The following is a 16,687-nucleotide window of genomic DNA, read 5'->3' as shown; positions in this document are numbered from 1 at the left end:
TTTAATACTTAGAAAGAATATATTTAATTTTAGTTTTTTATAGTTTCCATTTGTGTATATTTGAAGATACTTTTAATTAATGTAGTAATATAATATTACACAAATAATAGATATTAAAGATATATATGCTTTGCATAAGTGAGTTTCTTCAAAGTTTTTACATATGCACATTTTAACTATATAAAGCTTTTTTTCATTAATATTAAATTTTCAGTATTATATTTCAGTATATATGATGTCATATGATGCACCGTTTCATTTTCATCCCTTTCATAAGTATATAACACTCAAATCAAACTGTAGTAGTCAAACACAAACCACATAAATACTAGACGGCAAAAATGCACAATAATTTTCGATATTCGAATTAAAATTTTTTAAAAATTGTAGACTAAAACAAGTACTAAACTAAAACAAACGTAACATACACCAACATAAACTAATATTTGACTTCAGTTATTTAAAGAATATTGTGTGATTACATAGTAGTGCCACAATATTTCTTTACATGTTCCAACATTCATAAGCTAGAGATTATCACTAAGCTGCAATCATCACCAACTAATGATGCAAATTCAACTCACCTCTACTTAATTCAGAACATATTTTTATATTTCAAGTATGTCAATAATAGTACAAAAATTAAACTTGCCTATTCACTCATTTATAAAATTTTTGTTCCAACAATTTTCGATTCTCGCTCCTCAGAAAGTGAATTCTACAAAATTCGCTCGTTACTAGTATTCGTTCATTAAATGTTCTCTAAAAAATACAACGCGTAAGGGATGAAAAGCATGATATAACATTCATAGCAAAGGGAACTGTTCTAACTCGATTCCCCGCAAAATCTTAAAGTTCGGCCTTGTTGACAGTCGATTTCTTCTTAGACAACCCAGAACCTTTTTGCCACCATTTTCTAAGCCGGTGAGATACTCTGTTTGCATGTTTCTTAATAGTCTTGCTGGTATCGGTTATGTGTTTCATTACTTTCTCCTTCCAGTCGACTTTTTTCTTTGCATTCTCCCTGAAAGCTTTTCCCTGAGTAAAGACTTGAGCATCAGTAAAATTTACGACCAAAAGAAAAAGGAGTTATTTTGTTTTAAATGACCGATCAAGATTTCATGAAAATACCAAATTTGAACGGAATTTGGTCTCATCATCATCATCCGAATCATCGTCCTCATCAACATCCTCACCATCCAAGTTTTGCATGTTGTTCATTAATTCTTCCCTAGAATACATTTTCATTCCAGGTGCTCCTGGGAGACCCTATAGATAAAGTAGTAAAATACTGATACGAGCCACGAGGTAATTTAAAGATAAAAGATAAAGGAGGGAATGGGTAGGGAAGAATGCATACCTCCATGGATCTCATAATTTTTTCCATTTCGGCTTCTTTTGCGGGTTTTGGAACAAATTGTTCCCCGGGAACCCTATCCTGTACCAAAGTTCCATACAGATTCTCAGTGTCATAACGAAGCATCGGCGAATACATTAGAAATATTTTGCATCACAAGAACAACAAGCTTCTCAGCACGTACACTATCCATACAACTAGAAAGTGTTTGAAACCGTTCCCTCAAACTAGTTGGTGTCGGTTATTAATGAAGTTTTGGTTCTAGTTGCTCTCTTTCTCTCATTTTGATACATGTGGTTGCTAATGATCAAAAAGTACATAAGTTAGGTCTCACTTTGTAATTTGCGAATACAAAATATAGTTCATCAAATTTGTATTCCTCCAAGCATAAAGAAATAGTCAACATTGAGTATCAACAAAACGAATGTAGAATTTCTTAATCACATAGGTTGTGGTTTAACTTGAATGTCACGATGCTTCCAACAAAGAAAAAACTCACTTCAAGTCAGCTACATATTTTTATGGGATTCTTTAATACAAATGCAACAATGCTTATATCCCTCGTATTAATAGTTATTAATTGCATCTCATGTAATAACCCATTTTTCTACGGGATTCCAGAGGAAGTCAAAATTCTGCAAACGGTTTAAAAATATCAGACTTCTCACATTATACCATCGTATTACGGAAGTCACTAAAATACTTCATAATCTATCCTAATTTTATGTATTTTCCAGTCATCATCAATCTCAAATTTAATGTTTATCAGTTGAATATCATTGTCTCTTGTTTATTACAGTTTACCAGTTAGTAGCAGAAAATTCAGCTAATGATCTTCATGAATCAATCTAGAGAACGCCTATTCCTTGTCTTTTCCTAAAATGTCCGCTAATCAAAGTGATTTAAAAGGAACCCTATTGTCGCTATTGTTTGCAATGAGCTTGAATTAATAACTTCTTTTAGTTTTATACCCTTGTTACAGTTGGATGCGTAGAACCATAATCCATATGCAATAGGAAGTAAATTTTGTTTCATAAAGATTTAAATGAATTAGTATACATGCTTCAAATTAACGTTTTCGAAATAGGGATTGCAATTTACTCGAAAGTAGTGACCAAGCATACAGATAATGTCACTTCTGATTCCAAGTATATGATGAGTTTACCTTTGGTACTGCTGGTGGTTTCTTACTGCATGCTTTAGTGAGGTCCTTGCACAGATAATTTACTAATGAATCAACCTGAGGTCTTCGAGCATAAATATATTCAGCAATATCAGTGTCAGAAAATCCGACAACCTGCATTAGACAGAAATTCATAGAACACTTCAGCAACCTGGAAACAGGTACAGTATGACATAAGCAGTTCTCATCGCATGCGGACAGATAATTGCCCATTCAGTATTAATTTGCTTAAAATAAAAATAGAAAGAGCTACAAGGGAAATATCAAAGATCAAAAGGCCTATAACTAAAATTATACTCAGACCCGAACTAACCTCTTGACATGCTCGCTCAATTGTCTTGCATTCTGAGTTGCATAGCCCTTCAACATCTTGATCAACAAGCTGAAACCAACAAGCAAAGTGAAGATATATAAGAAATAGGAAAAAAAAATATGTCATTGAGATTTTGATAAAACACTATTTAAATAATTTTATCAGGTTCAGAGAAAAGATAAAACAAATAAGAAAATGGAAGTTGACAATTGACGCACCATTCAAGATGTATAAATCAAGGTTAAACACCCACCCAAAATGTACTTCAGATATATCTAATCTAAAACAGAAATATTCAATGCCATACAAATATATAAAAAATAAAGCTTTCCATACAAATAGACAATGTAACAAGGCTACAATAACCATACAATTCCCACATTTTCATACCTTCAGTTGATTGTTTGATTGTCAACTTGGAAGAATCTAAGGCACGTGTCTCTTGACAATTTCATGAAACCCTTTTGCTTTCTTCCACAGTCATATAGATAGAAGTATGCACATGGCTGGTTCTAAGGGTATTCTGGGTAGCCGACCGGCTAATAAGGGACCTTAAATATTAAATGGTGCTATTCAGGTCCGGTTCTGAGCAACACTTTTTAAGTGATTTGTTTGTAAACCTTTTTTATATTTGACGTAATATAATGTTATAATACATTTTCTCTTGAATTATTTTTTTTTGAAGTGTAAACTTTTTATCTTTTAATACAATGAAGGGCCCCATTTTATAGTGCCTCCAAAATCTTTGCTTGGGAATTGTTTGGGCTTATACATTTTACAGGCATGCCCTATTATCACACTTATTAAATGAGATGAAGCAATCCCGTAATAGGGGTTTGTGTAACTACAAGATGAGCTTGCATAAAGAAACACGAAACAATTTCAGAAGCGCCATTGGTGATTGGAAACTATACAGTGATGTGAATGAATCCAAAAAAACTCACACAGTAACAATTTGTGGAGGTTTCAGAGCTTCCTTCTCACAAAGTCCAGACCTACAAGCTATTGTTTGCAACATAAAGTGCATCAAACAATTGGCCGTGGTACACTAAGTTGTCACTAAGCAAATTCTCCAAGAATGTAAGGTTTATTGAGCTCTACAAAAAGAATGTAATGCTGAGTGTAAGCAAAATTATCTAGATCTTTATTTGAGTGGCATCATTCTATTTTATTGATGTTTTGGATCTTATTTTGCTTACACTCAACAATACAATCCACCCCATTACACATCACTCTGTGACTGTCACGATAATTATTAAAATCTCGATTCAAATTTTATGATGCTATGATTCCACAATCCAAAAAGAAGATCCAAAACATGCAAACTATCTAGATTTAAGTAGAGCCTAAAGTTGGTAGGAATTTCCAAACTTCATAAGAATAAAATTGAGTCGTAATGATTCTACAGTTCTATGATCCAACCGATCTATACAACAAATTTAGTCTCAATCATAATTGAATTTTACTTATGCACCATGTTTCACTGATTTCTTTCATATACATATGTTTAGAAATAATTCACCATTATAGTTAGAAAATTTAAGTTCTTTATTGATATTGAGTTTTAATCATATTATTATAATGTTTTTTCTTTTCATACCATAAAAATGAAATTAACAAAATTATAAAACAATTTCAAACTTTTGAAATGGCTAATTATGACTAAGGACTAACAATTGGTTCTAAGTTCCATTGTCAAGTCAGGCTTGAGGTTTTTCTATCTAGAGAAATAAAATTAACTGAATCCACATTTTCAATATTATGACCAAAAATAAACCCAGAAAAAATGATTGCATTACCTCTAACTTATCTCCCTGCTCAACAATATCAATTTTCAAAATCCAATCCGCTTCTTCCTTCTTTAAATTGCATATATTCTCAACAATCTCAATAATCTGATACTCAGTGATCTGCCATAAAAAAAAACCCTAATAAATCACCCACCAATAAAATAAAAAATTGTAAAATCAGAAAGAATCCATACAAAAAATTACCTTTTTAGGTGAGATCTGATTTTCTTTATTGAGAACCTGAGAATGGATTTGTGAAGCAAGTTTTTCACAAACTTGACACTTGATATATGGAATGTCTTCTTTTCTTGCAGATGCCTCTGGTTTTTTTAAACACTCTGCAAATTGGATAGCTGATATCAATAGAATTAAGGCTGTTAAATTGATTAGGATTCGCCATTGTTGTTGTTGGTTCACCATTGTTGAATGTGTCTAACTGCTCAGTGTGAGTGTTAAGAGGGAGAGTATATAGCGAAGAATTGAAGATGGCGGACGATTTTCTGGTTTTTGTAAAATAAAAATAAAATAAAATAAAATGAAATGTCAGTTTGGTAAACTCGTTAATTTTACGTGTTTAGTTGTATCTGATTGGCTGATAGATGCCACGCCATTTGCCGTACTCTTTTTTTTTTTTTTTTTTTTTGTTTTCGACACGTAAAGAAAATAAAAGATACTTCTAAGGGGTCGTTTGGTATTGGAAATTTGGCTCAAAGAAACGGTAACACTTAAGTGAATCCGTTACTAAGTGTTTGTTATAGCTTTTGAGTAACAGATTCTCTTTCCTAAGGTTAACCAAACCCTTACTTTGTTACTGGTCAGAAAGCAGTGATAATAAATCACATTTCCACTGTAATTCAAAGTCTCTCTCTTAATTAACTTCATTTCTATGGCTCAAAGCCTTTGCTCAAATTTCTTCAATTCTTTCTCAAATTCCTTTAATTTTCATGTCTCTCTTCTGCTTTATGTCCTATGCTTCTTTGTTCTTGTTAATTATTGAAATTGATAAAATTCAATCAACTGCAATTTTGGTTTTGTTGAATTGGTTTCTAAATTGTAGAATAAAATTCACCTTGAAAAATAAAATTGTTGAAAAAATTGGGTGAAGCCATGATTGAAACCATCTGAATTCCTTTCTTTTTTAAATAGATTCATTTTGTTTAATTGCTTTAATTTTATTTCTGATTTCTAATTTCAAACTATAAATAACTAAAAAGAAAAGCAATAAATAAATAAATAAGATTAGGTAATTTAGGAGAGAGAAGTAGATCAAAATATGAGATTTATTTTTTATAGTATGAAGGAGAGAGAAAAGCAATGACTAATTTATAAAGGAGACAATGGTGATGGCGGTGGTAATGGTGCTGTTGGTGGTGGTGGCGGCGGCTACGGTGATGGTGATGGAAGGAGAGAGAAAAACGTTTGATGCAGTATAACGATGGATATTGTGTATTGTGTTTACTGATTCCATTACTTATAGCTAAACTAAACAAGTTATTAAGTAACCTTTATTATTTCCTTTTCACCACTTTTTCTGATTCCATTCCCTTTCTATATAATTACTTATACCAATCAGCTCCTAAGTGTTTAGAGTCTAGATTCTAGAACATGGAGATGAAGAGGTAGACCAATAAGTAGATTAGATTGGGTCGGGTTTATGTCCTTTTAGTTAATTGGATTAAAATTCCAATTTTATTAATGTCAAACCAATTTGAATTTACTTAATTTGTTTATACATGTCAGTTTAATTAACAAATCAAGCAAATTACAATTCAGAATACATATTTTTAAAAAATACGAATCATTAGACATTAGCAAATATTTAAATTAAACTGGCAGATCATGAATGAAATTTGTAAACATCTAGTTTTTTGAGAGACCGTTTCTTTGAGATATCGTTTCTTTGAGAGACATATCTCAAGTCCATTCCATTAAATATTAATGTCTACTTACTGTATTCTTAATGCCCACTTACATTATCTTTAATGCTTAATTACCGTATCTTTAATGTCTACTTTCAATATCTTAAATGTTTACTTACATCATTCTTAATGCCTACTTACAATATTTTAAAAATATATAATGGACCGACCCAATTAAAAATGGTCTCTCAATGAGACCGTCTCTCACAAAAATTTGTGATTTGTGAAATGTTCATGATCAATAGGCACTCGAATTCTATCTTTTAGGGTGTTTTATTTCTCATTTTAGGGTTTATAACATGAGCCATATTTTGTGTTTTTTTTTTTTTGCCTCGTGCATATTCAATATGGCTACAGAAAATGGTAAAATATTAAAATTATTAAGTTTAGGTTTTAACTTTTAAGGGTTGAATCAACATGAAATAGACTCATCTAATTAAATAAATTGTACAAGTTTTTCTAGATTTAAAATTTTGAACTTAACCAAATCTATTTGATAAACTCAAGTCGAGTTGATCCGATTTGCTAAATTGGGTTAAATATTTTTTTGGGTTTTTTCTTTGGTCTTATTCAAAAGCATATCTCACTTTTTTTATTTTTATGAATTGAGCAAATTTGTGTAAATTCCTAGCGTAATTGGGTTTAAAAAGTGAATTTATGTAATTGGTTGAGAGGCATTAAAATTTACTTGTTTTGTATGTTTGTTGAAGGAAAGTAAGAAAGATGATTCGTGAGTTAAAGTAAAGCAAGTATGACGAGTCAAGGCAAGACCAAGACTTGTGGCCTTCAATCCCTTCAAAACACACGAGTCTTAGGAAGAGAAAAAGTATAATTAAAAAGAGCTCAGAACGCACATCTCGGCGGTCTAGACTCTTGAACAACTTGACGATTTTCTTATCCAATAATATTGTTACCAATTAATAACCAGTTTTTGTAAGTTAATTGTTAAAAAAACAATAAAAATGAAATTAAAAATAAAAAAAATTAAAAGTTAAAAGTTTTTTTTTAAAAAAAAAACATACTTAATTTTTCTTTTTAATTTTAAATTTTTTTAAAAATTCATTACTTTTTTATTTTTTATGTAAAATATCTTGTTGTATAAGTAAAAGGTTATCTAATGTATTCTTAGCATGCATCCTTATAAGTAGGCCTGTTCAAATACCTGATCCGCTTGACTCGATCCACCAACCCACATTATAAATGGCGGGTCATTTTTCAAAAAAAATTATAAAGTACGGGTTGAATACCCGACCCGTCTTAACCAGATCGGGTCATGGGCCTCACGTTATTTTTTTAGCGGGTACCCGTCGACCGTTGTTAAAGGTATGAGAGAGATGATCGCTGTCATATTAGTCCTATTTACTAATAGTTAATTACCTAATGTTATGATTAGTAGTACTATTCCTGGCTTAAAGCTTGATTTGGCTATTTGGCTATTTAATTCAATTGCAAAGTTTGATCCAGATGTATGTTAAAGCTCATTCGTAGTAATGATTTTGAATTCTCTGAGAATAACAACGTATACTTAATTAGCTTAATGGAGAATGAAATATAGAGTTTTTAACCAACAGCCCGAAAGCTACATTAACTTACAGGTAATCATACATTTTATTAAATTAATTTTATTGTATTTTAGCAAAAAACAATTTGATTGTGAGCATACAATTTGTCATTTTTTCATTGGGCAATATTAATAGAATTTGACTTATTAGCATTTTTGACTTACCATATTTACACGTTTGCATATTTGAAAAAATTTATACATTAATAGATGCAATAAATTATAATTATTCCAATTACATTGTTATATATAAATGTACAATTTTGAAAATTATACTAAAAAATAGATAAAATAATGAAAATACACTGGTAAAATTATATTGCAAAATAAATTACTTTCATTCCTATCATATTGCAATTTATTAAATACTAGAAGTACATAGTTGCCCTTTTTTTTCTAGCAATATTTGTTAAAAACTTAAATGACATAAATTCATTTAATTGATCATTAATATTAGTCATTTACATTGTTAGACTACCATAATTACAATTTTAAATTTTAGAAAAAATGTCAATGATAATTATGGAAATAAATAAATAAATGCAAAAAAATCAACCAACTTCAATTAGTGTATAGGCAATTATACTATCTTAACTACCAGATATAATGCAACAAAAATCAATCAACTAAAATTATTGTCTAATTTTCTGTAATTTAATCATTTCTTTATAAAAATAAAAATGTATAAACACTTTCATGGCAGAAATTACTATATAAATATATAGCCCCATATGGCCATTCCAATTATTTGCTCATACTATCTCTCTTCTCTAAACCTTTAGTGTTGTTTAATACTCCCTCCTACTCTCCTTACGTGTCCTATTTACTTTTAAAACATTATTTATTTATCGCTCTCAAATAGTATTTTATTATTAATCTATAAGATAAAATATAGTCATGTGAGATCTTATTTGATTCATTTTTATGTAAAGTTTATTAATATCAAGTTTTCATAATTTATAATTATACATAGTGTAACACCCTCAGAATAGGTCGAACTTTTGAAAACACCTTTAATGAAAACATGAACCAAAACCTACTCATGGGAGTGTTACCGCCACATCTATTTCTAATAAAATAGATGTAAGGCTTAACGACTAAGAAATAACTTAATAACTTTAAATCCAAAAGAGGGTTTACAACATAAAAAAAATTGAATGCAATCTATGTACATATAAAATTTAAACAACTTAAGGTAAAATTTAAACTGAAATACGACTCTAATAAAAGCTATGTTTCTATGTGATCCTCACTCCACGATTCTCACGCAATCAATAACTTGCAACATAAGAACGCAAGAGAAACAAGGGAAAAACTCCCAAAATCAGGAAATTGAGTAATTCCAACTCCCCATCCCGTAAAACGATTAAGTATGAAAACAATTTAAGAAAACGATTTAAGAAAATAAAATATAATCAAATTGGAAATAATTTTAGAAAATAACATATAGCTGAGTTTAAAAGAAAACAATTTGAGAAAACAATATATATAATATCACATAAACCAATTTATTAATTTGATAATTAATAATAACAAACACATAATCAATTTTTAATTTGAGGGAACGAGAACACCAGTAGGCCGAGGCTTTACCCCTATACCTACTTCAACAACAGGTCGTCACCCCAAATAAATCAAGGCCAGCAGAGTAGTCTTAGGGAACCCTAGTGTGCACACCCCTTCTACTTGGATCACAACAAATAAAAGGAAGACCAAACATCGTATCAAGTATCAAAAAATAATAATACCTGTCGGCAGCTATACTAACCAAACAGGACAACCTGTTCATCACCCTTATACTTGGATCACAATAAATATAAGAGCTTCATTTCCCTCGTGTTACACTTTACGTAATTTAATATATTTTAATAATTAGTCGCGAGCACGCAAACATATAATCAAACATACATTATACATTTTATTTTATGATCATAGGTTTTCCCAAGAAAAAATATATATCTCAAGAATATTCAATTGCAATATTAATATCATAATATTTTTCTCCCAAATTCAATCGCATTTATAATCATTATTAAAATAATAATATAACTTTCATCAAAATAATATTATAAATATTTCTCTTTCAACTAAATCGTATCAAATTTCGTTATCAAATAATAATATAAATTTTATCAAAATAGTAATTATAAATTCAAGTTTGACAAAAATAATAGTAAATATAATTTGAGAATATATAAAACATAACATCATATAAAATAATGTCATATAAAATCATGCATCCTATTTAAACACATTAATTATCACTTAGCACATATAGTCCTAATTAGATAGACATTGAGAATTACCTTGTCACGCGATCCTAGACAACGTACGCTCTTAATAATCTCTGTCTACGAATCCGCTATCTACACGAGAAAATAATATATCTCAATTTAATACCCCGATCAACCCATTCAAAATAAATTAAAAGATTCTCAATTTATATTTTATAACTTATTTAAAAATGACAAATTTTAAAATGTAGTTAAAATTTTAAGATTAATAGTAATGGTTTAAAAGAAAAGGATAAAGTTTAAATAATAATTAAAAAGGATTTATAAAAAAAAGAAAGAGAAAATATATAAAATAAATAAAAAAAATTGTCATACTTTTAGATTTAGGAATTGGGTCACAAGTACCCAACCCACGAAGAAAACAGAAGGAAAGAAGAGAGAGAAGGAGAAAGGGAGAAGGAAGAAGGTGCCGGCAGGCGGTGGCTCCAGTGGCCGCCGTCGCATGCCGGTGGTATCCCTGTGACTGTCGTATTGCCGGAAAACTAAGGTCAGAAATATTTTTTTTTTATCAAATACAAAATGTGTAATTTGGATTGAAATTGGTAGAACAATATTGTAAAGACATGAAATTACATACCTTTAATATCAAAATCTTGTCTTTTCTTTGATTAAATTTTAAGCAATTGGAAGATGGAGGAAGAGTTTGTTGGAGAAAAAGAAAGTGTGAGTAATAATGTGAATATATTAAGGGTAGTTGGTTTAATTTATAATAGGTAAGTGAGGTTAGTTATAAGATTTAGAGGGAGAAGTGGAAAGATTTGTTCATGGGGAGTTTTTTTTTATTATTATTTTTAAAATTTCTGAAATTTATTTATTTATTATTATTATTATTTTTAAAAAAAGACGGATGTTACACATAGTTAGATATATTAAAGATTGAATAAGTACATTGGATATAGTGCATAAAGTAAATGAGACACTTAAGATGAATAAGAGAGAGTTTTATTTTATAGAATAAGCATGAGTTTAAATTATATTCAAAAAATTCATAGTGACAGAGGAATATGGAATATTAATAAAATTCAAGGACAAACAGTATCACATGTTGGTATGTTCCTACCTTAGCCTGTTTTTGGTCATGGACAATTTTACGTCTCCATTTGTAGAGTGACTAGCACGAAAGGACTAAGAATTCTCATATGCGACAAGAATGGTGAAATATGTCATCATACTGAGAATGTAGTATATATAGAGGTGTTTCAAAACCTATAAACTCTTGATTAACAACGTACTTTGGGTTTTTTATATTTAATTTTTTTCAATTACAATATACATATGTAAATACTTTATTACCTACCTTCATTTAATATTTGTATTAGTCTAAAATTTCATTAAAATATTAACGTATTTAAAAATCTGTGCATTGTACGAGTTTTTATACTAATAAACTAATAATAGTCCAACCCTTTCCTCTTTCTTTCTTTAATTTTTCTCATTATATATATATATATATATATATATATATATATATATATATATATATATATATATATATATATATATATATATATATATATATATATACTTGTATGCTATTGACCTGGACCAAGTTTGGATACTCGATGTTCCGACACGAGCCGGGACACTGGCCGTAAAAATAGGTACCCGACTAATCGGGTACTCGAAATGTCGGGTACTCGCTAATGAACACCCATACTTATTGGTATGATTATTCATATTTAATCAAAAGTTATGATTATTGTAAGAAAATCAATAAAAAAATTGGATTATTCTAAGTAATTTTTCCTTAATTTAATTAACCCAAAAAAATTACTTCTTTTCTTTTAAAGTTTGGATAGCAAATTTAGAGAAAAAAAAAAGAGTAGGAAGGGGAAGGGGGAAAGGGAATAAATGGGAAGATATTCTTGTTTGTTTAGAAATCAAGGGAAGAAAAAAAAAAAGAGATGAATTTTCCCTCTAAATCTCTAAATCTTTTCAACTTTAAAAAGATTAATTTCTTAACAAAAAAAACATTTATCTAAACTCTTAATCCCTTTTTTTCAAATTTCTTTCCTTTTATTTTTATTATCTAAATAAGAAAATTTTCACTTTTTCAAGTCTTTTTCGATTTCTTTTCTTTTTTCTCCTTCTTTACTTTCTTTTCAAACACACGCTTAATTTAGTGTCATTTGTTAGCTTACTAACTCACTTCTTCAAGTCTCTTCCGGTTCCTTTTCTTTTTTCTCCTTCTTTACTTTTCTTTCAAACACACGCTTAATTTAGTGTCATTTGTTAGCTTACTAAGAACATCTCTTTCAAGTACCTCTCTAAACTCTGTAAATAGTGTTCTAATCCGGTTTTATAATCAACCGGTCAAATCAAATTTACCGCCTCTAAATTCACACCCAACCCAACTCCCTCTTGCCAAACACCCTCTTGGTCTACAACAGTCTTCAAGATTGCCAAACCAATCTTCCTTCTTCCCCTCTTCCTCCCTAGGAATGTCCAACGTAGTGGTGGTTTTCGATTTTGATCGAACAATAATCGATGGCGATAGCGACAATTGGGTGGTTACGCAATTGGGTCTTACACCTTTATTCGATCTTCTTTTTTCCACTATTCCATGGAACTCTCTCATGGTTAGTTTATACTCTTTTATTTACAATTCCTTATCAACTTTGATCATCTATTGTAAAGTAATTCATTTCTGAGGTTAAAAAACCATTTGGGTTTTCGTCATACTTGTTTAATCATTCATTATTGCTACCAACGATTGACTGATACAGTTTATAATGTTGAAAATTATTCAGAATAGAATGATGGAAGAGCTTCATTCACAAGGGAGAACTATTAAAGATATTAAAGAGTGTTTGGAGCAAATGCCATTAAACCCTAATATTATTTCGGCAATTAAATTTGCTCATTCTATGGGGTAATCGTTTAAATAGTTATCTTTATGAATGTAATGCTGTTTACTTTGAAATTTGTCTTTCATGTTTGTAAATTTTAAGTTTGTTGTGTCAATTTTTGTTGGGTCAGGTGTGATTTGAGGATTGTAAGTGATGCAAATCAGTTTTTTATCAAGACAATCTTGGAACATTATCAAATATTTGGATTATTTACTAAAATTATAACGAATCCGACTTTTGTTGATGATGAAGGAAGGCTTAAGATTTTGCCATATCAGGATGACAAACTATCTCCTCATGGTTGTTCACTTTGCCCTTCTAATATGTGCAAGGTATGTTTTGTTTAAATAGCTTTAATGGCTAGATTATGTAGGGATGTATGAGATTAGAGGTGTTCGTTTGGGTCATCAGGTCGATTTTGGGTCACGTGTTTTGGATCTGTTTAAAATTGAGTCTTGTGTCCGCATTAATTTTTACATTATTTTAAATTTGTTTTGAAGTCGGGTTAAGTCGGATTCCGTTACAAGGTCAAATAAATATCGGATGATCGAGTCTGTTGTGAACGCTTCTAGCTGAGATGCTAATGTTGAATTTTATTGTCAAGTTTTTAAATATGAAACAATTTTGGGTCTTAATCTCAGAAGAGCCGGGTCAATTACATTTCCCGTGGTCGTTCACATGGATTCTTCATATGGTGGATCCTTTATCACTGGGCTGCCATGTTTACATAGCAAAGACATATTAGCATTTCCAAATCCAAAATCTGAAAAAGGAGACTATATTAGTTCATCTGTGTGTTCTGCTTAACTTTAGTTGTTGATGGGGTCATTAGTAGGCAATTGCAAGAAATCTGCTTTTTGAAATACATTTCTGACTAATGAAAAGCTTATTTGCATACCTAGTGAAGTGATAGAATATACAACATCTATTGGGAGTTCAACCATTAGCTTATGCTTTGCTTTTGGTTGAGTCGATTTCATGACGTGATATCAAAAGTCCAGTCTAACCCTTCCTTTCAAGAGGAATTATTAGTGCAAGTATGGGGAGACTTGTGTTCCATCCACAAGCACGTCTAACCTAAAGGAATCTCGTGTAAAAGGGTGTGATAAAATATACAAGGTATATTGATGCCTAACCATCAACTTAAGCTATTGTTTGGGTTGGTTAAGCATTTTGAAATGATAAGAGAACAATATGCTTATCTACTAGTGAATTACATAATGTCTTTGTTTATTCTTGATGTGAAGGAGGACATAAAGATATTTGATGTATATTTTGTGACTTTTGATAGCGAATGATTTTGAGTCATATACAAGCTTTTGCATCTACACTTTTAGCCTAAACGAATCTCATGTGAGAGGGTATGATAAAGTATATAACATATATTGAGATCTCAACCATCGGCTTAAGCTGTAGTTTGGGTTGGCTCCTTGACATAAAGAATCAACTTTTGCTTAAGCTTTATGATAAGAGAACAATATGCTTACCTACTAGTGGACTACATAATGTCTTTGTTTATATTCTTGATTGAAGGAGGGTACAATTTATAAAGATATTTGATGTGAAGTTTGTGACTTTTGATAGGGAATGATTTTGAGTCATATACAAGCTTTTGCTCGAGAAAATGGGAAGAACACAATCATCTATGTCGGGGATGGGGGAGGTGATTATTGCCCGACTTTGAATCTAGGTGAAAATGATCATGTCATGCCCCGAAAGAAGTATCCCTTGTGGAGGCGCATTGTCGGCAACCCTTCTCTAGTCAAGGCTGTTGTTCATGATTGGAGTGACGCGGAAGAGCTCAGAGCTAAACTTCTCCATCTTTTAAGTTCACAAGCTCCATGACGACTGCAGACACAACCTGATAGAATCACGATCCTACCGATTCTAACCAATCCTAACAATTCTATGACTGGTTCTACTTTAGAATCATCCTAACACTGATTCAACTCGATTAGAGTAATTTGAATTGTAGATCGTTTAATTATACGATTTGGATCGCAATTCTAATAACATTGGATAGCACTATAGGAGAATATTGATTGGGTTGGTGTCCTGTGGGCTTTGAATGCCTTAGACACTTTATTCTAACAGTTACAAATGTTTGTACTCTTAACTTCAAAGTATTATTAGAATGAATGTTTTTTGTTCTTTCTGTTTACTTTTATACAATTTTCATAGTAATTTTTATGCGTCGATATAATAAAAAATGATCATATTATTTCTTTTATATCATAAAAAATTATAAAAAATGGATGATAATAAAGTATACATCAAAACGAATCTAACGAGATTTAAAATGAATATATTATTTCTTCTATATACCTTTCAAAAATCGCATTTAAACTTCTCTCTTTTTAAAGTGAAAAATTCTAAATAAAAAGAACATTAGAGAACGAAGAAAGTATATCATTTATAATTTAATCATTTATGATTACTAAAGGTTTTTTTTAACAATTTTTTACTTGCACTCCATTATACTTTATTGAAGAGAGCCTAAGTCATTTCAAGCAAAAACATTAACCATTCATTAGGGCAAAATTTGTATTCAATAGGAAATTAAAGAAATGAGAATGAGAATTATGAGTTGGCTAGGGATTGAAGGTTTTCTTTGCACTCTTTATGGGTCGTTTGTATGGAAGGTATGGAAATGAGAAAAATTAAATAATTTGATTTTAAAAATCTAAAATAATATTTGAGAAATTTTAATTCCAAACCTCATGTTCAGACTCATAGATTTTTAGGGAATTACTTTGATCTCATACTTATTTCATGAATTTTTTACTTGAAAATGCTTATAATTTATTTAAAATTCTCTTTAAAGAGAATGTCCTCCTAAACAGTTAGTGTAATGTAATGTTATTTATAATATCGTGGTAGAATTTTAGCTAGGTTGTTAGTGTTTGTCGCCACCTTTTTCATTACATACGTTAGCACCTTTTTTCATGAACATTAAGTTTTACCTCTCCCTCTTAAAAAACACTCTAAAATTAATTATCTCTCTATATCTCATAAACAAACATATACTTAACATAAACGAAACGTACAAATTTCCGTTTATTATCCATTTTGATTAACGAAAATGAACAGATCAGAAGACAAAAATCTAAAATACCGATCTATTTATTTCTTTTAAATTACTTAAATAAATAAAAATATATATTTGTTTTGTTTTAATTAATTTTAGCGTAACATAGACACAAATCTTGAATGTTTATCGGTTTAATTTTGATTCAATTATAATAAATAAATAAATATAAAATTTTAAATCAAAGCAAATGAATCAAACAATAGAAATATATGTACTTGTTCAAAAATGCCAATTAATTTAATTTTAAAAAACTAAAAAAAAAAAGAAAAAAAGGCAAGTTGTACAAAATGTGCGACTTGGACTAGGTGGGGATGAAAAAATGGTACTTGA

The 16,687-nt window shown here is 30.0% G+C and overlaps 2 protein-coding genes across 2 annotated transcripts; one reads left to right on the top strand and one right to left on the bottom strand.

Annotated features, from left to right (window-relative positions):
• Positions 1-425: 425 nt before the first annotated feature.
• On the bottom strand, positions 426-5,761 carry LOC130816160 (uncharacterized). Its single transcript, XM_057682818.1, has 7 exons — positions 4,848-5,761; positions 4,653-4,763; positions 2,854-2,922; positions 2,523-2,654; positions 1,361-1,438; positions 1,132-1,269; positions 426-1,038 (listed from the first exon to the last, which is right to left on the bottom strand). The coding sequence occupies exons 1-7, from the start codon at positions 5,061-5,063 to the stop codon at positions 850-852; spliced, it is 933 nt and encodes a 310-aa protein (XP_057538801.1). The 5' UTR covers positions 5,064-5,761; the 3' UTR covers positions 426-849.
• Positions 5,762-12,657: 6,896 nt separating this feature from the next.
• LOC130815493 (thiamine phosphate phosphatase-like protein) lies at positions 12,658-15,443 on the top strand. The gene is made up of 4 exons (XM_057681982.1): positions 12,658-12,996; positions 13,168-13,289; positions 13,397-13,598; positions 14,851-15,443. The coding sequence occupies exons 1-4, from the start codon at positions 12,859-12,861 to the stop codon at positions 15,109-15,111; spliced, it is 723 nt and encodes a 240-aa protein (XP_057537965.1). The 5' UTR covers positions 12,658-12,858; the 3' UTR covers positions 15,112-15,443.
• Positions 15,444-16,687: the final 1,244 nt, after the last annotated feature.

Source organism: Amaranthus tricolor, chromosome 6 (assembly GCF_026212465.1).
Source record: "Amaranthus tricolor cultivar Red isolate AtriRed21 chromosome 6, ASM2621246v1, whole genome shotgun sequence".
NCBI lineage: Eukaryota > Viridiplantae > Streptophyta > Magnoliopsida > Caryophyllales > Amaranthaceae > Amaranthus > Amaranthus tricolor.
This window is presented reverse-complemented; position numbering and strand designations above follow the sequence as displayed.